The 26,648-nt window shown below is 41.6% G+C and overlaps 1 protein-coding gene across 8 annotated transcripts in view; it reads left to right on the forward strand.

The window, feature by feature from the left end:
• NF1 (neurofibromin 1) overlaps positions 1–26,648 on the forward strand; it is a 250,177-nt gene that overhangs the window by 217,424 nt on the left and 6,105 nt on the right. For 7 of the 8 annotated variants that reach the window (XM_084750408.1, XM_084750412.1, XM_084750409.1 and 4 more), the window contains 14 exons: positions 557–618; positions 753–867; positions 1,675–1,776; positions 3,492–3,632; positions 6,552–6,678; positions 8,088–8,219; positions 9,101–9,236; positions 12,034–12,191; positions 16,642–16,764; positions 17,319–17,449; positions 17,976–18,076; positions 20,872–21,014; positions 21,309–21,355; positions 22,382–22,598. In XM_084750408.1, the coding sequence (XP_084606534.1) occupies positions 557–618; positions 753–867; positions 1,675–1,776; positions 3,492–3,632; positions 6,552–6,678; positions 8,088–8,219; positions 9,101–9,236; positions 12,034–12,191; positions 16,642–16,764; positions 17,319–17,449; positions 17,976–18,076; positions 20,872–21,014; positions 21,309–21,355; positions 22,382–22,598 (1,735 nt within the window). The remainder of the gene's footprint in view (positions 1–556; positions 619–752; positions 868–1,674; positions 1,777–3,491; positions 3,633–6,551; positions 6,679–8,087; positions 8,220–9,100; positions 9,237–12,033; positions 12,192–16,641; positions 16,765–17,318; positions 17,450–17,975; positions 18,077–20,871; positions 21,015–21,308; positions 21,356–22,381; positions 22,599–26,648) is intronic. The other variant, XM_084750415.1, reaches the window with a different exon arrangement.

A 26,648-nucleotide genomic window follows, 5' to 3' on the forward strand; every position in this document is an offset into this window, starting at 1 on the left:
TCATATGCAGACTGTTGTGGCACAAGTTTTTAATCTCAGCACTCAGGAGGCAGGAGGGAGGTGGATTTCTGTGAGTCTGTGTAGGAGGTTCTAGGCCAACCAGGGCTACAAAAAAAGTCTGTAATATACAGAAGAAAGACTGGTTTAGTCTGTTATATTACACATTGTACTTAAGATACTTCTTTAAAATGTATTCATTTTTAAAATTAGATTTATTTTACTTTGTGTGTATGAATGTTTTGCCTGCATGTATGTATGTGCACCACATGTGTGCCTGGTGCCTGCAGGTCAGAGAGGAGCTCAGAAGAGGACTTCGAGTTCCCCAGAACTGATGGTTTGGAAGCACTTGTGGATTCTGGGAACAGAACCCATATATATCCTCTACAGGACCAAGTGCTGTAACTGCTGAGCCATCTCTCCAGCCCCTGGAGTGTAGTTTTGTTGTTTTTTTGTTTTTTGTTTTTTATAACAGGTATCCCTTAATGACATGATGAATATTTAGTATTTCTAGAAACGTCAATGTACGCATATGTATTTAGCGTGTCCTGTTTTTCAGGCTTGTATGAGAGATATTCCAACATGCAAGTGGCTGGATCAGTGGACAGAACTAGCTCAAAGGTGTGTTCTAAGTTGAATGTGAACTGTAAAAGTATGTGTTGTTGAAAGTAGCTATTGCAGCATCATCAGTCTTGTATTTATAGTGTGGATAAGCACACAGCTTTTGATAAGTTTTGTGGCTCTTTTACTTGCAGGTTTGCATTTCAGTACAACCCGTCCCTGCAGCCAAGAGCCCTTGTGGTGTTTGGCTGTATTAGCAAACGAGTGTCTCATGGGCAGATAAAGCAGATCATCCGAATTCTTAGCAAGGTACTTAACTCTTCTTTTTCCAAAGAGACAAATTAATACCTCCTAGTTTTTAAAAACACATTAATATGTAATTAAACATATATTTGTTAAGCTTTGAAACATTTTTTCTTTACTGTAAGTCTTTGAAGTGATGAGCCCTTCTAAGTTCAGTGTGGTGGTACATGCCTGGTAACCCTGGCACAACAGAGACAGAAGCAGGTGGGTCTGTGAGTTTGAGGCCAATCTTGTCTACATAGTGAGTTCCAGAAGAGCCAGAGCTACATAATAGAAAGAACCTGTATCAAAAAGACAAAAGAAAAGAAAATATCTTTTAAAAAGAGTCCTTACCTCTTTTCTAACCAACACACTTAATAGTCTATCAGTTTTCAAAGCCTTATAGCCTTAATACTAAGCTATATAATTCATAATATAATAAGCTCTACTTACTAAATATAATATAGAAATATTTTAGAAATAAGAAACCAAGTATACAGTGTTCACCATTGTTAGAAATTGTTTGTTGGGCTGGAGAGATGGTTCAGAGGTTAAGAGCACTAACTGTTCTTCCAGAAGTGCTGAGTTCAATTCCCAGCAACCACACGGTGGCTCATAACCACCCATAATGTGATCTGAACTCTCTTCTGGCCTACAGGTATACATGTGGGCAGAGCACTGTATATATAATAATAAATAAATAAATCTTTTTTTAAAAGCAAATAAACTACTATCAAATACCTAAATGTTTCTCAGTTAAATCTAAGATTCGTTGTAGGAGCTAATGTTTTATTTCAATGAAAAGTAAAATAAATATTTCTGTTTTCCTAAAAGGCACTTGAAAGTTGTTTAAAAGGACCTGATACTTACAACAGTCAAGTTCTGATAGAAGCTACAGTGATAGCACTAACAAAGTTACAGCCACTTCTTAATAAGGTAATTGCTGGGATTGGCACTGCATGCTCTTTTCTTATACAGAGTTTGGAAAATAAGATGGATTTAAAAATTGTAAAGGAGAATTTATAGTCAACATGAAGCCTCTTGTCATAAAAGTTAGAATATAAGATGGATTACTGGCCTAGCATGGTGGCCCACATATTTAGTCCCAGCACTCAGGAAGTAGAGGCAGTCTGGTTTCTGTGATCATGAGGCCAGCCTGGTCTTCATAGCAAATCCCAGGATAGCCAGGGCTCCATAGAGAATATTTGTCTCAAAAGGAAGGGAAGTGGAGGGGGTGTGGGAAGGAAGGATTGGGAATGAGGGAGGGAAAGAGAAGGATGGATTGAAAAGGGGGCATGAAGAAGCTGTAGGCACCGTGCAGCTTTAGTTCTTTTCGTCTATTAGGAATTAGTTGACCCCACTCACATGATGCTTTCAAGAAGACAGGCTCCATGCCAGCCGTCAGCATCTGTTTAATGTTCGGTCTGTTCTTCTTTATCTACTTGGATCCCTCCACTGGCACTGTTTTCAGGGTGGTGGGTGGGGACGGTTACTGTGAACCTGGCAAGTATATAACGGATCTTTGTATACAGAGCTCATGAACTCAGTTATTCCTGGCAAAGATTGCATTAGGGTAGTTTACAGAAAACTACCATTTAGGATCATCAATGGAAAATAATAAATAATATTTACTGGAAAAAGAATTAATTGACGCAAGAGTTCTAGGACAGTTCTAGGACAGCCAAGGCTCTTTGCACAGAGAAACAGCCAAAAAAGAATTAGTTGAGCATCTTCTATGTATCTGCGTAGAGATATACAAGTACTAAACAAAATTAATAAAGTAGCCTATATCTGGGATGGGAATGGATGTTGAGAAGTGGGCAAATAAAGTCAGTCAACTACTACTTAGTGTGTTAGTAATAGGGAAATGTAAAGTCAGGAGAGGTATACCTGCTCATCAGAAGATTTGTATGCTAGGCTCGGGGCATAATCGAAGGCATAGCACTTGCTTACATGTACAAGATCCTGGTTACAATCTCCACCGAGAAAAGAGGAAGGATAGGGAGGAGGGACAGAGTACATAGGAATAAGTTTTATCCTAGTAGTAAGCATGATAAGTTGAAAGGGACGAGCCTCAACTAGAATTAGAAGTAAGTAGGGCAGTGGGCTGGTGACAGAGTTGACAGAAAAAGGTGTAAAAATTAAGCAGAATTAATCTAACATTCGATACTGCTGAGAGGAATTTGGGGATTATTATATCCTAATAGACAGTGTGGTAAAAGCAGGGCACGGTGGTCCAGAGACAGGAGGATGTGCAGGCAGAAGGAAGCTTAGAGACAGGAGGATGTGCAGGCAGAAGGAAGCTTAGAGACAGGAGGATGTGCAGGCAGAAGGAAGCTTAGCCTGGTCCCTGTCTGCAGTGGTAACAAGGGAATGGCACGGCTCTACAGAGCCTTCTGTAGAGAGTTTGCTACCCCTGGCCCTGGGTTTGGCATCCAGGGGGAAGTCACTGAGGAAACTCAGGCTCTCAGCCTAGTGATGGCAGTTCCAGTTAGCTACATGGAGAGGGCCACATGTGCTTCTGTCTGTTCTTGTTTTCCGAAGGAGGATACAGACACTTGGTCAGGCTGTCGGCTTTGTGACATGCTGCAGCATGTGTAGAAGGGAGTGGTTCTTGGTTTACCTCACTAATCTGAGGGTCTCTTTGCCAGGACTCCCCACTGCACAAAGCCCTCTTTTGGGTTGCCGTGGCTGTGTTGCAGCTAGACGAAGTCAACTTGTACTCAGCAGGCACTGCACTTCTGGAACAGAACCTGCATACCTTAGATAGTCTCCGGATATTCAATGACAAGGTGAGCAGGTGTCTTTCTGAGGGCCATATGCTCACCGCGAGACTTCGCTCCTTCTATGGTTCTTTAGAAACCGAAGAGGTCCTTGATCTAAACATTAGTATAATGCATTTGATTGTTAGTTCTTTAGTAGCTCACTAAAAACCATTTAATCAATAGATGCTATATAAAAATAGCCAAGAAAGCCAAGCGTGGTGGCGCACACCTTTAATCCCAGCACTTGGGAGGCAGAGGCAAATGGATCACTGTGAGTTCGAGGCCAACCTGGTCTACAAAGCGAGTCTAGGACAGCCAAGGCTACACAGAGAAACCCTGTTTTTTGGGGGGGGCGGAAATAGCCAAGAACAGTATGCCCTACTGTGAGTGGTTAGAATAGTAATAAGTAGGGCTGGAGATGTGACTCAGCAGTTATGAGCACTGGCTGCTCTTACCAGAGCCCACATGGCAGCTCACAACCATCCCTAACTCCATTCCCAGAATCCAGTGCTCTCTCAGGCCTCCTTGGGCAGTACACACATGCAATGCATATACATGGAAGCAAAACACCCATTCATGTAAAATAAGGAAATATTTTTTAAAGTAATGCTGGAGAGTAATAATAGCTACCACACCAGACCCTGTGCATTAACTATTGCTGATTTGTGGTCTCTAGTAGCATTCTCTAGCCCTATTTATTTTTATTTATATTATATAGAGAGAGAATATTTTCTAGTTATTCAATAAAAAAACTTACTGAATAATTGTACTGACAAAAAAATCTGTGCAGTTGCTAACAGATAAGTCCTTTGGAGAATCTAAAGTTTTCGGTACTTGATTCCGCTAGTTCCCCCCCTTTGCCTAATCTCACTGTAGAGTATACCATTGGCGCCCCCTTCACTTTGATTAACCTGCGTAGGGATTGGACTTTGCTTCAGAGTATAGAGGAGGCAATAAAGTGTTAGAGAATTGGGCTAGTGGTATGGCTTAGCAAGTAGACGTACGTACCACTGGCCCGGACAACCCAAGTTCAGTCCCCAGGGTTCACATAGTGGACACACATGTGTGCTAAGTAAATGAAAAACACTGTTTCAAAGACAGTGCAGAATTATTTCTTTTGTTCTGGAGAAAAATGGAAACAGCTTAAAATAAAAGAGAATATTTGTGTGCGTGTGCATGCATTTTTGTGTTTAAATTTTTCTTGAAATGAAATGAACTGTGGGAAAACAGAACGTGGCCTAAGTGTGGAGATACTGGGTCTAAAGTACTTGCTTAGTGTATTTAATGTGCTGTAGACCCAAAACAGCTGGAAGTCTAGGAAGTGTGAAGCTAAATTATAGGTAGAAGCTCCCTTGATGTTTGTCTATTACACCTCTGTTCACAAAACGGAAAGGAATAAAGACGCTAAGTGTCTCCTAACTTCATTGCTCTGCTCTGGAGCTGATGGAGACAATGGTGATTCCAAGTAATACCTAGCTATTGGCTATTTGTATGTTAAGAGTACTTACAAATAAAATAAATATCTTAAGAGCATATGCCCTGCCATTTTCTTTCTTTCCTTTACATGTATTTTTGTGTTGTTGGGGTGAGTGCATGTCACAGTGTGTGTGGCGGTCAGAGGATAACTTGTGGGCATCAGTGCTCCGTCTACCATGTGGATTATAAGGGTAGAATTCAGCTGATCCAACTTGGCAGCAAGTGCCCTTAATCACTGAGCCATCTCGTCAGCCCCTGCCTTGCCATTTTCACTTCTGGAACAGCACAGCAGAGACTAGGGCCCCAAAAGTATTAGGAATCAGAGTTAATAAAGTTTTATTGAAATCACCAGAATATTCTCTGAGACGATAGAGTAATGGGACTTGCCTCGAGGTCTAGCTCCTTGAGAGGATGAAACAAAAGGCAGCATCGTAGAGAGTCACCGTGTGAGTTTGCTATCAGCTGTCAGAAGTAGCTAGGCATTGTGGCTGATGGCTGTAATTTTAGCACTTAGCACTTGAGAGGTGTAGACAGGAGTTTAGCAGGTTCAAGGCCAGCCTGGGATAGAGGAAGTCCCACTTCCAAAGGCCAAAAACAATAGTTCAGATTTGTGTATTGTAAAGCTACAGATATAGCTAGGTGGTAAGATGCTTGCCTAGCATGCGTAAGACCTCAGGTTTCATCCGCAGTACCCTGCACCCCCCAGCACTCACACAAATCATGTTATAAATTAAAGCAATTTGAGTTTCCCACTATCTTTTTTACTGTCTTACACCAGTTAATCTATAGTACCATAAATGTTCTTATGAGGGTTTCTGTTACCTAAAAATAATTTCTCTGAAACTGAAAGAATTCCCAGGGGTCCCGCTCAAACTAAGGCACCAGCCAAGGACAATACAGGCGGTAAACTTCAAACCCCTACCCAGATCTAGCCAATGGTCAGAACACTCTCCACAGTAGAGTGGAGAGTGGGGTCTGACTTTCACATGAACTCTGGTCCCTCATATTTGACCATGTCCCCTGGAGGGGGAGGCCTGGTGGCACTCAAAGGAAGGACAGCAGGCTACCAAGAAGAGACCTGATACCCTATGAGCATATACAGGGGAGGAGGTCCCCCTCAGTCACAGTCATAGGGGAGGGGAGTAGGGGGAAAGTGGGAGGGAGGGAGGAATGGGAGGATACAAGGGATGGGATAACCATTGAGATGTAATATGAATAAATTAATAAAAAATTTAAAAAAAGAAACTGAAAGAATTATTTAGCATGTCATACTGTGCAACACACACACACACACACACACACACACACACACACACACACACACACACACACACACGGTGAGTTATTTAGCAGTGTCTAAGCCAGGAATGTATATAGTTAAGTAGACTTGGGCTTCTAGTACTAGAAACTGAAAAGGGAAACTTCTGTGTGAATTCCACTAACTATCTGTCTCCTGATTGTTTTAAATAGAGTCCAGAAGAAGTATTTATGGCAATCCGGAATCCTCTGGAATGGCACTGCAAGCAAATGGATCATTTTGTTGGACTCAATTTCAACTCTAACTTTAACTTTGCACTAGTTGGACACCTCCTAAAAGGTATAGAGGCCTGTTGTTAGGACGTGTCATGAACTACTATCCAGAAGCCAGAAATAACTAAGAGGAATTGATTACTTGAGATAAATTGCCGTAATCTAGCCCATATGTTTTACTTTAAAATAAAAATTGTATCTGCATGAGTTCTTTCAATTAGTAATTATTTAACTAGAACCTAATTTCCATATTAGATCTTATTAAAAGAGCAAAATAATTGGTAGTAAAATTTCTAAGACTTAATTGCTGTGTTATTGGTTAATAGTACACTGCATGTTTATGTTATTTCATTATATGTATTACAGAGTGTTATTGTATAAATTTAATCACAGAAGGTTTAGGGATTAGCTCAGTTATAGGACACTTGTCCAAGGTCTTAAGTTCAGTCTCCAACATTGCCAAGGGGATGAAAGGGATTTGCAGGTTAGTGCACACTGAGTTCAGACATGATCATAGATACCCTTCAACTTGATTCTAGCATGTTTTCAATCCTTGCTCTTACCGTCTCAGAGCCCTGCCACTCTGGTTCTGCTCTTCCAGTTTTCATTGCTGTCTCTAGCCAACCAGCTCCAACTAGACTAGAGCTAATGCGCTTCCTGCCTAACTTTAACTGCTCACTGCCAACTTCATAGCTTTGTAGCCATGCTTTATTAAGGTGGTTATCTATAAAATAAGTAAATAAATAATATTTAGTTGGGCATGATGGGGCACACCTTTAATCCCAACACTTGGGAGACAGAGGCAGGTGGATCTCTGTGAGTTCAAGGCCAGCCTAGTCCTTAGCTACATAGTGAGACCCCGTCTCAAAAACAAAACAAAAAAATCAACCAAACATACAAACAAAAAAACCAAAAAAACAAAAACAAACAAAACGAAAAAGAAGAAATAACCTTTAAGAATGTATTTACTTGTATGTGTATGAGTGTTTTGCCTGTGTGTGTGTATATGTAGCGCCTGAGGTGGACAGAAGCACACTAGATCCCTGGAACTGGAGGGAGAGGTGGTTGTGAGCCACTGTGTGGATTCTGGGAACCAAACCCTGGTCCTCTGCAAGAGCAACCAGTGCTCTTAAAGAAGACATGCTTTTTAAGTAATAGAACCCTTATTTCAAATGAAATCTCAAGGGAAACTCTAATATGTAGTTTTGCTTGTGTTTATTTCTAAGCTCTATGGTTCTTTAGGAAATAGAAAATAAATTTTTCTTAATGTCCTCTCCTTTAGGGCTCCAGGGAACACCCTCTTCTACACATTCTGGGGTACTTAATCTTATGTATAGTTAGCCTCAAATTTTTATGTTTTACTTTCACAAATGGCTATTCTTGAGTAGCAGGAATTTTCCTTTTCTTGTAATTACACAACATAAGAGCGTAAACATTTGTTCATGGACTAATTGTTGTTTGTTTTTTCTTTTTTAGGGTACAGGCATCCTTCACCTGCCATTGTTGCAAGAACAGTCAGGATTTTGCATACACTACTAACTCTTGTTAACAAACATAGAAATTGTGACAAATTTGAGGTGAATACACAGAGTGTGGCGTACTTAGCAGGTAAAAGCACAAAATTGACAAGATGAGTCTGATGGTGTCATTGTCTGAGAATCGGCAGAAGAAGGTCCCCACGCCCAGCTGTGGCTCTCTGGCCGAGTAGAACAGTCACAGTTTAGTCCTTTGGGTATTTGAAGTTGTAAAGTTTTTGCTGAAACTGTTTTCATTATAAAAGAATTTGCAATGGTATCAGAAATGTACTAAAATCAAATTGCCTCAGCCTACCCACTAGAGCTTCGTAGCCCTCTCTTCTGTCCTCTGTCTACATTTCCTGAGTGTCACTGCTCACAGCTTGTTTGAAACCAATCTACTTGCTGTCTCCTAAGGGCCTTCTGCCACCTTAATATTCTTTCTTTGTGCTGTATTACCTGGGATACCTGTCCTGTCCCCACCATTTTACCAAACTGTTTCTATGTGTCTTACCTGATATTTCTTCACTGTATTCTACTCAGAGAGTGCAGTTTGATGTATGGTTTGATGAAGATGCCCCTTCTCACTTTAGCAAATTTCAGTTTTGCTGACTTTTTTGTTTGAAGCATGCAACCTTGAACAAATCCTTTTATATCCCAGAGTGTCCATTTCAGGTACATGTTCTGCCTACTTTTTGTGATTACTGAAAGTAAATATGGGATCAAGTGCTTGAGAAAGTAAGGTGTTCATCACATTTCTTTATGTGTTTCACGTCCATGCAGTCTTCCAGAGCAGACTGTAAACTAGAGGATAAGCTGTCCTGCGTGTTGGCACGTTTCCATCTCACACTCTTCAGGGCTTCTTATATGCACATGTAATAGTAATAACCTCTTAAGTCTGGAAGAAATATATCCTGTTTTAGGTCACACTTGTGCTTTTTACATGTTTGTATCCGCTTTTCCATTGCCTGTTAGCTCTCCTCACAGTGTCTGAAGAGGTTCGAAGTCGCTGTAGCCTCAAGCATAGGAAGTCCCTTCTTCTTACTGATATTTCAATGGAAAATGTTCCTATGGATACATATCCCATTCATCACGGTGACCCTAGCTATAGGTAAGTGGACATGGTCTCAGATTGCATAATTACAGCCAGGCTTCAGGTTCCATGTGGTGGAGACTAGGAGCAAAGTCATCAAAAGGGAGCAGAGTGGCAGCTCAAGATGGTCTACGAGTGCGGACATCAAAGCTTACTCTGCAGACGCACGGTTAAAGCTCTTCTAGTCTGTTCTGATACTATCCTTAGTTTGCCCCTTTTAAACACAAAACACTTGAATAATGAAGAAAGACCATCTTGAAAGGTTTGGTTGCAGAAAAGGACCTGGAGAAAAAGCTAATGTGAAATACAAGCCAGCATCATTGCCTAATGGTAAAGCTGAGTGATGTTGCCTTAGTGGCTAAAAGCTCTGGTGTTCTTGGCGAGGACCTTTGGGTCTTCTCACCTGCACGATTGTGCACAGCTGTCTATCGCTAAAGTTCTAGAGGATCTGACACCAGACACATGCATGACACACATGCAGGGAAACCACTCATACACATAAAGTAAATAAATCTCAAAAAAAAAAACTGATAGAGATTGGTGGAAAACACTTACATGCGTTGTTTATTAATGTCACTAACATTCGAAACCTTTCTATGGTGTAGTTTTATTGTTGTTGATTTCTGCAAAGTCTCACTATGTGTCTCTGGCTGGTCTGGAACTCACCATGTAGAGTAGGCTGACCTTGAACTCAGGGAGTTCTGCCTCCCCCCCCAAAAGCTGAAATTAAAGTTACTCACACCACACTGAGCTTTTCTAGTGTAGAACTTTTATTTATATGACAGAATCATAAAATTAGGTTTACTGGGCTGAGCAGTGATGGCGCACGCCTTTAATCCCAGCACTTGGGAGGCAGAGACAGGTGGATCTCCATGAGTTCAAGGCCAGCCTGGACTACAGAGGGAGTTCCAGGACAGCCAGAGCTGTTACACAGAGAAACCCTGTCTTGAAAAACCAAAAAAGAAAAATTATGTTTACTATTATGCATGGCTTTGTATAGGTTTTTTTTCCAATATGACATGAAGTTACATGAAGATGACATCTTTGGAGGATTATTCTGTAATGTAAATTAAACAAAAATATCTTTAAGTTTTGGAGACAATGTTGAACAAAGGAAAGTAATTTTTGAGAGATTGTGTCATTAAACTTAGTAATATCTTGTTTTTGTATGGTAGAGACACCCCCAAGCACTTGGCTGAGACTTCAACAATGCATACACGTTTTCCCAGTTGACAGTGTCCAGTAGCCTTATTCTTCAGTCTTTCCCAGGAGTTGATTTCTTTGACCCTTCTTCTTTTGGTTTTGTAAAGGAAAAAGTAACTTAAGCTTCTAGAAAGCTTAGTTCTCAAACTTAATTTTTAAATAATGCAGTAATACAATTGCCTACTTAGACATTATTTTTTCTAATTCTATAATTCAGTGCAATAAGTTCAAGAGATCTATTTTTCAACATCAGTTAATAACAGTGTATTTATTACATATTTGAAAAGTGCTAAACAAACAACCCAAAAAGCCAGGCATGGTGGCATATGCCTTAATCCTAGCACTCAGGAGGCAGAGGCAGATGGGTTGCTGTGAGTTTGAGGCCAGCCTGGTCTCCAAGAGTCCAGGATAGCCAGCTCTTTTACACAGAGAAACCCTGTCTCAAAAAACAAAAACAAAAAAGAAAAGTGCTAAGGTAATGCATATATGTGTTCTCACCACAATAAATGACAAATATATAGGACAATACATGTCCTGTATTAACGTATTTAGGCATTCCAAATGTGCACATTTTTAAAATCATGTTGTACACAGTAAAAAAAATATGCAATTTTTACTTGTCAGATTAAAAAGCCAAGTATGGTGGCAAATGCCTACAGTGCCAACACTTGGGAGATGGAGACAGGAGGATCTGGAATTCAGGGAGTTTGTATGGAGTTTGAAGCCAGCCTCAGCTACAGAAGGCCCTGTTTCAAAGGCAGGCAAAACAGGAGCTAGAGCGGCAGCTCAGTTGGTGGAGTAGTCTTTCCTAATAGGCAGAAGGTCCTGAGTGCAGCCCCAGTGCTGCAGAAACTGACGATGGTGCTGTGCACCCATCCTCTCGGCACCTGGGAAGTAGAAGCAGGAGCACCAGAAGTTCAGTGTTGCCAGCCTTGGCTTTATGGCAAGCTCGAGGCCAGCTACTGAGACCCTGTCTCAATCGATAAATGTATATAGGTAGTTAGGGGTTTCAGGGTATAGCTGAGGGGTAGAACACTTGCCATGCATATGTGAGGTTCTGGGTTCAATCCCTGAACTGCAGAAAATAAAACAGTTCACAAAATTATACAGTATAGCTCTTCCTGTTTAACATTGCTATTTCCTGGGGATACATTAGGAGCTGTACCTTAAGAGTCAGCTGTAATGGTATACAGTCTGTACTGTTAGCATTCTGGACACTAAGGCAGGAGGACGAGAAGTTCAAGAGCAACTTGGAATAAATAGTAAGCTCTGAGCCAGCCTGGGCAGCTTTATGGGAACTTGTCTTACTTACAAAAAAAAAAAAAAAAAAAAAAGGTTTGTGTCCTATAGCAATTTTGCTTTTTGAGACAGGTTTTCTGTGTGTATCCCTGGCTATCCTGGATCACAGTGATTCACCTGCCTCTGCTTTCCTGAGTGCTGGGATTACAAGCATGTACCACCATGCCCAGCTACTATGGCACTTTAGAGTGTAGTTTTCAAATTAATTCATTGCCATCATTAGGAAATAGGATAACTAATAGGAATGAGTGAGCAGCGATATGTTTGTCACCTTGTTGTTAACCAGCTCTTCTAAATTGTTTAAATCTCTCAGGACACTAAAGGAGAACCAGCCGTGGTCCTCTCCCAAAGGCTCGGAAGGATACCTTGCAGCTACCTACCCAGCTGTAGGCCAGACCAGTCCGCGAGCCAGGAAATCCATGAGCCTGGACATGGGGCAGCCTTCTCAAGCTAACACAAAGAAATTGCTTGGTTAGTTTATCTCAGTTTTGTATAAGTTTTACGTTATTGTTACTGTAAAAAATGGTTAGATACTTTCTCTCTTGGAAAATTATTTGAAACTATTTAGATTGCCAATATTTACTGTTTTGATTTAACAAAATCTTCTGTGACTTTTTAAGTTCATTAATTTCATGTGTATGAGTGTTTTGCCTGCATTTGTATGGATGTACACCACATGTGTGGCTCATGCCCATGGTTGCTAGAAGGGCATCATATCCCTTGGAACTGAAATTACAGAGATTTATGAGCCGCTGTGCTTGCTGGGAACTGGACCTGGGTCCTCTAGACAACAGTGGGTGCTCTTAATCACTGAGCCATCTCTTCAGCACTTGTATGGCTTTTATAAGGGAGTTTGGTTTTGATTGACCAGTTCAGTTCAGCCATATCTTCAGATAGAGAAATGAGAATGAGACTTTTATATTCGGTTTGGTTTCCATTTCTGTGTTTTGAATTCTGTTGTGTGGCTTTTGGGGGCAGCAGTCATCAGTAGACATCTAGAAGTATTGCTGAACTAGGGCTCTGAAATGCTAACTCCCCTCATATCATTTGAGAGCAGACTGTTGCACTGAGATCTGAAACCAGCACTGCATTTCCTTTGAAAAAACAAAATTTATTTTCTCAGTCACTGTAGAGGATAATCCTTTTAGACACTGTGTTTTAGTTCGCGCGCGCCCAGGTGGAGATCAGAGGACAGCCTGTGCAGTCTGTTCTCTCTTTCCACCTTTATGTGAGTTCTGCGCATTGAGCTCAGGTTGTCAGCCACAAGACAAGCACTTTTAGCCACTGAGCTGGCCCCAGACATGGCTCTTGACAGTTAACACCGCTCAGTTCTGTCAACATTCCTATGAAAAGTGCATGTACAGTGCTAAGCCCACTCCTGTCCAGTAACTGATAAGTGGATTCCTGAAAGAGAACATTCAGTGATCCACAGAGCAAGTGTGAGACGGTGCTTGCCTTTCATTGCCTGCCATTTTCATTGTTAGTCAGATACACACTAGTGTATAATCAGTGATCAAAAATATGAATGTGGATTTCAGTTACCCATGCAAATATACTTAGTATCTTGAGATAGTATTGTGAAAATGTTTGTGTTCACATGAAAATTAGTGAGCAGACAATGAACTGTAACACAAATAGCCTTCCAGTAAATGTTGAAAGGAGAAGTGACAAATGCCAGCCATTGTTACAGTCTGTCACCTTCCCTCTACTTGAGCTTCCTTCTGTTAATCCTTTGTCATCAGTAATGCCGGGAGTTTCCTGGTTACTTTGTGTTTTGTAATGATGGATTTTTATGCCAAGGAAGTTGTACATGAAAAATTAACCTCAGAGAAAATACGGTATTGAATTCCTTCAAACTGTGTTTGAGGTATCAAAGACAGGGTCTCTGCCCTTCAAAGAATGGATTATCCTTTTGTGGTTGTGACTGAAAATCAGCAGATGACAGCAGTACATGTCAGGTGGCATTAAAGCAGTAATGTTTTAAAGCAACTGAAGCTCCTAGGAAATTAAGAGGTGATATTTGAGCCAGATCATAAAGACTTAATATATGAGAGGACTGGAGAGATGGCTCAGTGGTTAAGAGCTGCTTTCCCAGAAAACCCAGATTCAGTTCCCAGCACCTACATGACAGCTCACAACTGTCTTTAACTCTAGTGCTAGGGGATCTGACACCCTCACACCAATGCACATAAAATAAATTAGTTTTAAAAGGTTTAATACACTCTAACCAGGTAGACACAGAATAAAGAAGGGTACGCATTCAAGAGAGGAAGTGTGGTGGGAGAGCAACTGGCAGGAGAGCAGAGCATCATGGGAAAACTGTGTGGGAAGTAAGGCTGGAGAAGGACTCTGCCGTGGCTGGCCATGATAGCTCAGCCTTAATCCCAGCATTTGGAGGCAGAGGCAGGTGCATCTCTGTGAGGCTAGCCTGGTCTACACAGTGAGTTCCAAGACAACCAGTACTATGTACAGAGATGCTGACCTCAAACTATAACAACAAAGACTGCCATGAAAAAGAGATTTATCATATCATACATTCAACAGAGATCTTAATTTAAAAAGGAACAAGATGCAGTTTTTATTTTTTGGCACAATTTCCTGACAGCAGTATGAAGAAAGTTCTTTTACTTTTCTTTCTTTTTCTTTTTCTTTTCTTTTCTTTATTTATTTATTGAAATAGGTCTCTCTGTGTAGCCGTGGCTGTGCTGAACTCACTTTGTAGACCAGGCTGGCCTCGAACCCACAGAGATCCATCTGCCTCTGCTTTCCAAGTGCTGGGATTAAAGGCCACGAGGACCATTTCTAAGATCCATTCAGCAATCTAAGGGGTCGGGGGAAACAGTGTCAGTGCACACTAAGGCAGGTCCTCTGTGTGAGGTATATTTTCAAAAGAGAGTGAACAGCAAAGAGTGATGAATCTTTGAGCCAGAGAAGACTGAAGAGAGAAGAGAGAAGACTGTAAAAGATGTCATAGGTTTCTGGCTTCAAAAACTGGCCTGAGTGTGCTGCCTTGGTCCTCATGAGGCAGAGGTAGGAGAGGTACAAGTTAAAGGCCAGCCTAGGCCCCATAATGTGTTTCAAGCTAGCCCAGGCTACATAGTGGACCCTGCTGATCAATAAAAGTTAAATAGCACTTCTCTGGCTGGGCTAGAGCTATCATTTTCTACTACTAAGTATATATCTGAAAGAAATCAAACCAGGGTGTTGACGAGAGAGCTGCATTCTATGTGGATTGCAGGACTCTTTACAGAAGCCAAAAAGTGGAAAGAAGGTCAATGTCTGTCTGCTTATGAATAGATAACAAAAGCATTGCTTTACAGATCTAGAAATAATAGCCATAAAAATGAAATCTGGTAACTTGTGGCAGCACGGAGAGAATTAGAGCTTACTGTGTTGAGTAAGCCAGGCACAAAAACAAGCGTTACATGATGTCACTCTAGTATGGAAGATGTAAAATGTGACTCTCATAAGTGTTAAGGACAAAATGGCCACCAGAGACTGGTGGGTACTAAGGAGCCTGAGAGCTGCTGTGCTAATGCACATAGGACAACTGTGGAGAGCAGCGATGAACACCATATGTTTCAAGGCTGAAAGAAAGGCTTTGCGGTGTGTTCATCTTAAAGAACTGATACGTGAGATCTCTGTGAGTTCGAGGCCAGCATGGTCTACATAGCATTTTCAAAGACAGTTGGAGCTACATAATAGAGGGACTCTGTCTCAAAAAACAAACAAGCAAACTGATAAGATATTTGAAGAGTTAGATGATTGAGCTGTGGGAAGAGAAGGAAGTCACCCAGGAGCTAGCACAAAGAAGAAAGGACAAGGCGGGACACAGTCAATGGAATGGCAGGCAGCCTGATGCCAAGCACTGGAGAAAGCACCAATGGATGTCAGGACGCTGGAGCTTTCAGCCTGGTCAATCCAGGGCCCTTAGCAATGTGGCCTCAGGCTAACCACTCAGCCTCTGCCATGTCCATGAGAGAAAGAGATGGGGGTAAATTCTCCTAGGTCTCTTGTGATGTGTGATTATTAGTCTTAGGCATGAGTTCGGCAGAGCACTGTATTGGTCAATTATCATCATAATATTGGCTTCAGTTCTGGCTTTAAGAATGAGTTCATTTAAGGTATGCATTTCAGACTTCCTCCTTTTCCCACATGCGCTTGTGCATGCCTGCATGTGTGTGTGTTTCTGAGCGTTAAACTGAGGTCCTTGCACTTGGTACCAAGTACTCTACCACTGAGCTACAAACTCAGCCCCAGGTAGTTTTATAGAACTGCTCCAAGAAGAGACCTTCTCTGAGTGTAAAGAGCAAAGATAGAGAAATTCCACATTATTTGTCATAAATACTTTTCCTTAAATAAGAAAGACATTTAAATACCAGTACACATGATTGGGGCAGTCAAGGCGAGTCTGAGCCTGGACTACTTGCTGCACTTTTGAAGTGTCTTTTTGTGTATCTGATTCGTAGTACTTCTGGGCAGGCATATCTTGAACAATTAAAATCAAACTTTAAACTTTACCTGTGTTTGGTAATTGTTCATCTGTTAGTGACAATTTCTTGACGTCAGTTCAGTCTCCTTACTTGAAGGGGCTGTTCAGGTTTCTCTATACTTGTCGTCACTAACAAAATGTACTTCTTATATTTGTTACCAATACCTGTTCTTGTTGGTGGAGCCTAGTTTATTCTCAGGATAGTGAATATAATCTGAAGTTCCTTTTAGGCCAGAAATGATCTCCTCTCCTGGCGAACTATGGGACAGACCCCTTGAAGGGGGAATAGAGAGTGATGCCGAGAAACTCTGCATCAGGGAGGTCTCAGCTTGCTTCACGCCCTTAAGTGAAAGCTTGAATAATTAGATTAAGGCTGTCTATAGACACTGTAGCTAATGGACTTTCTTATTCTGTAACTTTTGTTTATAGGAACAAGAAAAAGTTTTGATCATTTGATATCAGACACAAAGGCTCCTAAAAGACAAGAAATGGAATCAGGGATCACAACACCCCCCAAAATGAGAAGAGTGGCAGAAACTGATTATGAAATGGGTGAGGAAGAAAGCTGATAAGTAATCTAGATGGTGGCAACCGGTGCCGAGCACAGTGAAGGCGCACTGCTGCATCCAGGCCCTGTGACCCTCAGGGGACAGTACGAAAGCATGCACTCTTGTTCAGCTCTCTCTGGCCCTTAAGTTGGCAATGAAAGTAACTGGCCAGTTGCACCTGCCAGTGGAATGTGCTGAAGGGGCAGAGGCAGGAGAACTACAAATCTGGGCTACGCGTGGAGGACAGGCAGGAAGATCTCCACGACTTCAAGGCCAGCCTGGTCTACATAGGCAGTTCCAGGCCAGCCAGAGCTACATAGTGGGCCCATGCCTCCAAATATATAACTATAAATAAACAATAAATAGTTACTGTATATGTGTATGTATGATAATACAGCACTGCAGCTCACTAGCTGACTGTTAGAGTAACTGTATGATAGTCATATTGACAATTAAGATGTCTGTTTAAAGAACTGTTGAATTTAAGGTGTGACATTGAAATACGTTGTGTAAAGTGTAGATCCTCTGCTAATGTGGCTACTCCATATCCTACTGCAGAAACCCAAAGGATTTCCTCCTCACAGCAGCACCCACATTTACGGAAAGTCTCAGTGTCTGAGTCAAATGTTCTTTTGGATGAAGAAGTACTTACTGACCCAAAGATACAAGCACTGCTTCTCACTGTTCTGGTAAGGACCCCCCACCCCCACCCTATTCATTCATTCATTCATTCATTCATTCATTTCCGAGGCAAGGTTTCATTATGTAGCTCTGGCTGTCCTAGAACTCACTATTTAGACCAGGCTGGCCTTGAACTCCCAGAGATCTACCTGCTTCTGCCTCCCAAGTGCTGGGATTCAAGGTGTGCACCACTAACCCTGGAAGGATTTTCCCTTTTTGAGGTTTTTTCCCCCCCTGAAATTTTTATTTCAGTCTGCTCTTTAGCAGGCCCTTAAATATTACAAACATGGGGGCTGGAGAGATAGCTGAGTGGTTAAGAGCACTGGCTGCTCTTCCAGAGGGCCCGGGTTCAATTTCCAGCACTTATGTGGCAGCATACAACTGTCTGACACCCTCACACCTATGCACATAAAATAAAATTTTAGTTTTAATTTTTAAAAATTACAATCATCAAAGGAAGATGTTTTCACTTCAACAAAATAGAAAAATTCAGCCACAACATAAAGATGTTTACTTTTTTTTGCTTCTTGGCAGGCTACACTGGTAAAATATACTACAGATGAATTTGATCAACGGATTCTTTATGAATACCTAGCAGAGGCCAGTGTTGTGTTTCCCAAAGTGTTTCCTGTCGTGTGAGTATCTCCTGTTGTTTATAAATTGCCTCTGTATCTGTCTTTATGTCAGGTGCGCTGTAAAAATATAAGAAATATATTTCTCAGTGATGCCCACTATCTACAGAGAGTAGGGAACAGAGTTAGCATTTTTACCCCTGGGACAGGTATCTAGTGGCTTTAGGGTTTGGACTGTAGCTCTGTAGAGGAGCACAGGCCTAGTGTGCAGGAGGGCCCAGCTTTGATCCCCAGCACCCAAAACAAAACCCCTAATTGTGAGGCTGACAGCTCAGCAGTTGCGAGCTTGTACGGTGTGCCGAGGACCTGAGTTCCATTCCCAGCACTCTGTTCTGGCCTCAGTGGACACTGAACACACATTCATATACCCACACAAGCAAACACACATGCATACACATAACAGAAGAAAAGTAAAAATCTCTTCTAAAATCCATAATTAATAATAGCTAAAGCTACATCAGGCCTATCTATATTACAAAGGTCTCTTTTCTCTAATGTTACTGATTTACTTTAGTGGGTTAGCGTCATGAGTACTATACAGTTTTCTCAAGAGCAAATTGATAGATTGCTGTATTTAAACCAGCCTACATAGTTGGTTTTCCCAATTGGGGTGGCAGGAGCGGGCGTGTCTAAATCTTTTCTTTTAAACGTTTTATTTATTTTAGTGCACACATGCATGTCTACTATCGTGTAAAGGTCAGAGGACGACTTTCGGGAGTCAGTGCTTTTCTACCACTGTGTTGGTCCCGGAGATGAAACTCAGATCATTATACTAACATCAGTCACCTTTACCCACTGAGCCGTCTTGCTAGACCTTGCTTTCCTCTTTAGTAGAATTTCTGTACTTATTCATAGCTGAGTGAAAACAGACACACACACCCTCAAAACAAACTGACCCTTATCTCTAGGAGGCTGGCTTTACTCTTGGTGTTTTAACGTCAAAGCATTTGCTTTAGTTTGATTTCTGTTGCTGTGATAAAACACTGACCACAGCAGCTTGGGAAAGGGACTGGAGGAATAGCTGAGCAGTTAAAAGCATGTCTGCTCTTCTAGAGGATCTGGGTCAGCTCTCAGCACACACGGTGACTTCCTGGAACTCCAGTGCCAGGGGATTTGATGCCCTCTTCTGGCCTCTGTGACACCAGGCACGCATGTAGCACACAGACATACGCATGTAGGCAAAACTCTCATACACATAAAATAAAGATTTTTAAAAATTATTTATTTATTTATACAGTGCATATTAGATCACATTATATATGACTGTGAGGCACCATGTGGTTGCTGGGAATTGAACTCAGGGCCTCTGGAAGTGCAGTCAGTGTTTCTTAACTGCTGAGCCATCTCTCCAGCCCCAAGATAAAGTTTTTTAAAAAGAAAAGAAGAGCAACTTGGGGAAGAAAAGTTAGTTCACCTCATGGATTAGAATCCAATCATTGAGAGGGGAAACAAGACAGAAACTAAAGCAGAGACCATGGTAGAATCCTGCATCCTGGCTTGCTCATCTGGCTCTGCTCAGCTACCTTTCTTATACAGCTCAGGCCCTCCTGCCCAGGCCTGGCACAAACCACAGTAGGCTGTGCCCTCCTACATCAGTTAGCAATCAAGAAAAGGCTTCACACACCGCTTTGATGGAGACCGTTGAGAGTTCTTCCTGGATATGTCACTGACATGATAAACAGTTGTTGGCAAAGTAAAGAAACTTCAAAAGGAGCTTTGTGTAGAAAGCTGAACAGTAAGGAGCTCCGGGTGAAGGGTGGATCTAGGGCATAGGTTTGGCTGAGGCCTTGTGTGTGCTGTTGTTACAGTGATATATCCCTTTGCACAGTGCAGAGCTGTTGGGAGATCTTTAATTGGTAGTGAGTTGCTATACACTCTAGCTGTTATGTTGAGAATGAATTGGAAGAGAGAGAGTAGATGCAAGAAAATTCTATTGAGACTTTTCCAGCAGGCAGGCATCTGAAACATAAGGAGAGGTAGAATTGAAATTGCAGTTAGGAGGTAAGAATCACAGAAGTCAGTAATGGATTGAATGTTGACTAGGGTAGGTCCCTAAGGAGGACTGCTAGATGTATGGTTTACATGTAAAAGTCAGTGGTAATGGTTTGGTTGCTGAGATAAATTCTGGGAGAATCCCATGCCTCTGAAAGGGAAGTAGAGTGGGCCTAGTGTTGGGCATCCTGAAACAAATTATTAACTACATCAAACAACTACAGATGCTGTATTTACACTTCAGTTTATAACCATGAGTGCATCAGTGCAGCTTATCCAGTGTCCAACATTGTTGCTGTTTAACCTCATTTTAAAGTTTCTGAATTTCACATTAGGTGTTGCTTTTTAAAATAATTTTTATTAATAGATTGCAGCTGATTTAGAAATTATTTCTTTGTAAGAATCCATATTCTAGCACTTCCAAACTAATTTTGTTTTTCTGATTTGGCACTGGTTAATATTAAATGTTATTCTAACCCTCTAATTGCAGAGGCAGCCGTGGAGATACAGGGTACAGAATGTGTGCTAACTGGCAAAAGAACAAGCCCATCTTGAAAACGCTCTCCTTGTATACTTGGACACAATTGTGTTATAGCTACTAGTTATTTGCTTGTATTGTGTTTTCCCAGATAACTTAAAATGAAAGGCAGCACAACACACACACACATTCATTCGCTAGATAATTTAGACATGCACCAGAAAGTTAAAAGCACTTGTCTCCAATTATGCCACATTGTTCTAGGGAATATATATTTACTTTCCAATGAATATTTTTAGCTAATGTTCCTCTGTTTACTTTTTTTTAGGCACAATTTGTTGGACTCTAAGATCAATACCCTCTTGTCCTTGTGCCAAGATCCAAATTTGTTAAATCCAATCCATGGAATCGTGCAGAGTGTGGTGTACCATGAGGAATCCCCTCCACAGTACCAAACATCTTACCTGCAAAGTAACTAAGTATAGAGGAGGGTGCTTGGTGGGCCTGCCGTGCGCTCTGCTGCAGCCTTCTCACTGAGGGACAGGCTCGCTCATGCTCCCTTGCTCCACGCCATCTTCAATGTGATAACTGCTTGACCACTTTACTAAAATGCCAACTCTATTTTAGTCATCTTTGACACTCATTTTAAAATGTCTTATATATATATATGCATAGATTTCATCAGTAGGCTGCTATGCGGCTTAATTTTCATTACTTTTTAAAGCTGCCTTGCTTGTTGTAAGAGTAGCATTTGATGTTTTGCAGGTTTTGGTTTTAATGGCTTATGGCGGTTTGCAGGACCCTTTTCAAAGGTAAGAAAAAAATATTTTCCTCTAATTTTAGATAAGCCAGAATCTTCAACTATATTCATAAGCCTGCTTGAGAACACACACTATCCTTAAACCAAAGCAACCTCTCAAAAGAAACATACTGTTTTAGAAAGATTTTTTTCCAAAGAGGAAATATGTTGATATATTAATTTTTATTTTCAATTAGGCTTGACTTCTCAGAAGGGTATGATAAGCCTCTATAAAACTTGACTGCCTGTAGACCTCTGTACATGTGGTGATAACTCACATACCTGTCTCGTGGCTAGCAAAGAGCATGATGCATGTTATGATCTACCTCAGGGATACATTTTTACATCTATTATATTAGGTGTGTTCTTCGCTGTTCATTTTCTTTGACTAACATTTGTTGGTGTGCTACATGAATTTGTATTTAATTTTTTGTAGGTGGTCTCTTAAAATAATTGAAGTTCCTTGAAGGCAGGGCTTCTGCCCCACCCCTCACCTCCCCCAACACACAGTATCCTAGATACAGGGGGTTCCAGTTCTAAAAGTTGGATTTAGTTTACTTTGTAATATTTACTGACATGCACAGGTTGTCATTATAAAGATGGCCTTAAGTCACAGAAGTGGGCCATGCAGGAGCGTTTCCAGGTGAATGGTTGTCACTGCTGAGGCCTCTGTGACTTGTGGGTGGGGTCTGAGGAATGGCTGGGATGCTGATGCGCTGCTCACGTCTCTGCTTAGGGAAAGTGGCTAGACATCATTACTGAGGACTGCAGTGTCTAAGCATTCAATTCCTCTGTCTGGGCATGGCTTTCAGAAACTGCAGGTTCATCTGGAAGCTTTTAGGAGATGCTACATAAAACTCCAAGCTGTGAGTTCCATAGTTGTCTCTAAATACTGCTCCAGACCCCTTTTTAATGATCTAGAATACAAAGGAAGAAAGGAAAACAGTCAACTAAGCCCCAGATATCAAGTTAACCTTTCTTGGCTTCAGAGGGATTATTTTTTAATGGACCTAAAATAATGTCCTATTTTCCATTACAGCAAACACAAATCCCAGACTATGCTGAGCTTATTGTTAAGTTTCTTGATGCCTTGATTGACACGTACTTGCCTGGAATTGATGAAGAAACCAGTGAGGAGTCCCTCCTGACACCCACATCTCCTTACCCTCCTGCACTGCAGAGCCAGCTTAGTATCACTGCCAACCTTAACCTCTCTAATTCCATGACCTCACTTGCAACTTCCCAGCATTCCCCAGGTCAGTAAATATGATCTTTATGTGACTTTGAGCAATGAAACTACGATACCAACATTAGGAATGCCCTTGCGGCCAGACTACAGCAGATTTTGCTCCTTTTTTCCTCGTGAGGTTCACTTTACATTTCTTTACTATATAACTGAATGTTGTTACTGTTCAGAGCTGTCTGCTTTCCAACAAGTTGTGTAGAGGAGAGGGAAGTGTGTAGTGATGTTTAGTATCCAGACTAAGATACATTACCTATCCGTGAACAGAACTGTAGTTTTGGTGTTTTTTTTTTTTAATCAGCTACGCTAAGATGTCCAGTGCAGCATACACACACACAAAGTCTGATAGTCACCCTACTTTAGTGCTGGTGGCAACAGGTCAGCCATCCATTGGCTGCTGGCCAGCCTAAAGATCTGGGTTAGATAAACAACCAGTCAAAAAAGGTCCTTACAAGAAAAATAACACCTTGGAGCTGCAGAGATAACTAGGTTAGTAGAATGCCTCCCTTCATAGCTTAAGGACCTGAGTTCAGTACCACACTTTTAAAAGGTGCTTGTAGTGACACATGCTTACAATTCCAGCACCCAGGAGACTGAGGCATAAAAATATCTAGGCTGACTACCCAGCTGCCCTAGCCCACCTGGTGAGTTCCAGCTAGTGAGACACTGTTTCATAGAAGTGTGCGCACACGCAGAGGAAAAAGAAATCTCAAAGCCCATCATTATAATCCTTACTGTAGAGTCACTGTAAGATCACATGGCAAAAGCCAACCAGTGAAACTGGATTTTAGTTATTATTTATTTTTCTTACTTATATTTTGAAAGTTTCTTACTATATAACCCTACCTGGCCTAGAATTCTCTATGTACATCAGGATTCCTTCTAAGTTAGTTAAAATGCTTAAAAATTATTTTTAAAGTTGCCTAGGTTTTGTTAACTGAAAAGGTCATGCATGATACATGTTAGCCTATAACATGTATAGAAGTGGTGTGTATAGCTTGTGTAAATGCTAGGTGTTAGCATGCATTTTCTTTATACAAAGCACACCGTATCTAACCTCTGATGCTCAAGATCGATAAATAGAATCTCCATAGATAGTTGCCCCAGCATTGCACGAACATTTACATTTATGTGGTAGTTTTGAAGATTCTAAAGAAGCAAGCAGGTACAATTTAGCCAATCCACATTATTAAACCATTTTATAAAACAATTATTTAATTCTTAAACTTCTTTCTGAATTTACTTATCAATAGGGTGATCCTTTTACTTCTCAGCTCTCAGTTTACTGCCCAGCTTCTTTCCCCATGTAGCCAGTGTGTTTGCTCCATCACCTGTTCTCTAGGACACCAGCATCAGCATCATCCGAGTTTTAGAGGTATAGGTCCTTGAGCCTCCTGGGAGCGTGGTGGTTCTTATGCACACTGGGCTGGATCTGAGCTCCTGACTTGTGTTGCAGTCTTTCAGACTCCCTTGCTTTAGCCCAGACCGTGGGTAACTCTCCCAGTTGATGACTAAATAAGCTTTTATGAAAGTCACATTGCAGGAGGGAGGTTGAGCAGGGTCTCAGTAAGTAGCCCTGGCTGGCCTGGGAATCCCTAGTTAGACCAGGGTGGCTTTGAACTCACAGAGATCCACCTGCCTGTGCCTCCTGAGTGCTGGGATGAAAGGCGTGCTCCTGGCCATCTGTTGAATCTTTGTATCTGTTTTATTCCATGTACTCCACCTACATCCTCTTTAGATATCAGAGAGTGAGTACATTAGAAAGGAAGGTCCAAATAGAGGTTGGGAAGGGAGCTCAGTGCTATATGGCCCTAGGGCTTTTGTATTAAGTCTCCAGTGTCTAATGCTTTCCACTCTTCTGGACACCCCTTTGTCTTTTCCTCGTTCCCCCTGAAGCGACTCTGTTACACTCTAAGCCAGCGGTTTTCAGAGAGCCTCTCCCTCGAGCCCCAGCATGAAACTCTCCTAGCCCCAGTCCCTGGAAACACAGTGTTGCTAAGACTGTAGGAACTTGGAAAGCTGTACCTTACAGAATTATATGGCCAGTGTGGCCTATTTGGTTAAACTGCCACTTCTACCTGCCCTGTGCCTTAGGCTGCTGTCCTGGCCTTGGAACTGGTTAACCAAAAACTCAGAGGACATCAGCAGAGAAGCAGGCCGTGGGCTTTGAGGAAGAGGTTTTTTGGGTTTTTTTTTGTTTTTTTTTTTTTTTTTTTGGTTTTGTTTTGTTTTTAAAGTTTTATTTATTTATTATTATGTATATAGTGCTCTGCCTGCATGTACACCTGCAGGCCAGAAGAGGGTATCAGATCACATCATAGATGGTGGTGAGCCACCATGTGGTTGCTGGGAATTGAACTCATGACCTCTGGAAGAACAGTCAGTGCTCTTAAGCGCTGAGCCATCTCTCCAGCCCGAGGAAGAGTTTTTTAGCTTAGAAAATGATTGTTTCTCCCACCCCCAACCCCATCATAAAACTGACTGTACATTTTGTCACTCGTGTTTTAACTAGCTGTAAGGACTAGAAAGAAATGTGGCTGGCCCATCCTGCCTGGTTTAGGAAGGGCCTGTTCATTTCATGTCATCTTTGTATTGCTGCACAGAAAGAAGAGCTCTCACGTGAAAAGAAGTGCCAGCGTTAGGGAGAGCCCGTGCCTTCTTAAAATCCCTGCAGTTCTACGTCTGCATAGCCAGCTCACAGAAGTATTCCTAAGTGTGCACTTGGCACAGATCTCCATGGATACACCTACTACATCAGAAACACCAGCCGTAGCTCCCACACTTAGCTTCTTTTTCAAATGCTTTGTGTTTCTCTACATTAGCTTTAGTAATTTTACAAATTCCAACATTAAATTCAAGTCCTATACATTTTTCCTTAAAACTTTACTTGCTTATTACTTAATATCTTCCATTCCAGGTATTAGAAACAGCTTAGTTTGTTTTTTCTAAGTAATTATTTTAACTGTGCAAGTCAGAAAAGTCCTTCACATGGATTGTTACCCAGCTCTCCTAGCACCGTGTAAACTAGGCAATGTGTTGTCCTTAACCCTCAAATGGAGCAGCAGCCGAGGGTTGATGGGTAGCTAGCTTAGTAGAGTACAAGCAGCTACCCTTGGTTCTAGCTTCTGTTGAAGGGTGTTTTCTGTACCCCATTTTTTTCACCCACACACTTGTTCCCAGAAATACCAACTCTGAGACATAAGTAAGTTTACAAAAGCCTAAGGCAGTATTGCTAGGCATGCTCCCTGACCTGCTCATAGCTGGTAGCTACTCCGTTTATTTTATTCTCAATAGTGGCCTGTTACCTCTGCTCAGGTTTCAAGGTTTCATACATCTTGTCCTCCTCAGTGTCCCTGGGAGAAACCTCTGCATGCTTCATTCCATCCTGATTTCACTCTCTACTGGAACTGCTCCCTCCTGCTTCCTGCCTCAGCTCTAGGCCAATCAGTTGTTTATTGACAGGTGAAGAATCCATACAGTACACAAAAGATTATACCTACAATCTTTCGCATCCAGATAGTTTATTCTTACTATAGAGCTAGCATGAGTTCTGATCCAATTAAGACTCAGACTTTAGCCAGGCATGGTGCCACTCGCCTTTAATCCCAGCAGTTGGGAGGCAGAGGCAGGTGGATTGCTGTGAGTTCAAGGCCAGCCTGGTCTACAGAGCGAGTCCAGACAGCCAAGGCTTTACAGAGACACCTGTCTCAGGGGAAGAAAAAAAAAACCACACTGAGACTTCAGGCTGAACTTATGGCTGGGTGGTAGAGAGCTATGCACACACATGCAGCCCTACATTCATTCTGTGCACAACAAGCAAGTCCTAAGCTTTGGTCCTTCAACACAGTTGCCAGCTCATGTGGAGAAGAGTTTTGTGACAGGTTTGCTTTGCTGTTTGTAGGAAGCTGAGCAAGGTAGTGTGGAGCCCAGTCAGACTCCTGCACAAGTGATGAAGCTTGAGTTCTCACTCTCGCCACTTTGGACAGATTACTCAGTATATTTCCTTCAGTGTTTTGTTGTTTGTTTGTTGTTTTCCAGGCAGGAGCTATAGCTCAGTAGTGTC

This window comes from Acomys minous (assembly GCF_964271855.1).
Source record: "Acomys minous genome assembly, chromosome: 12".
NCBI classification, from domain to species: Eukaryota; Metazoa; Chordata; class Mammalia; order Rodentia; family Muridae; genus Acomys; species Acomys minous.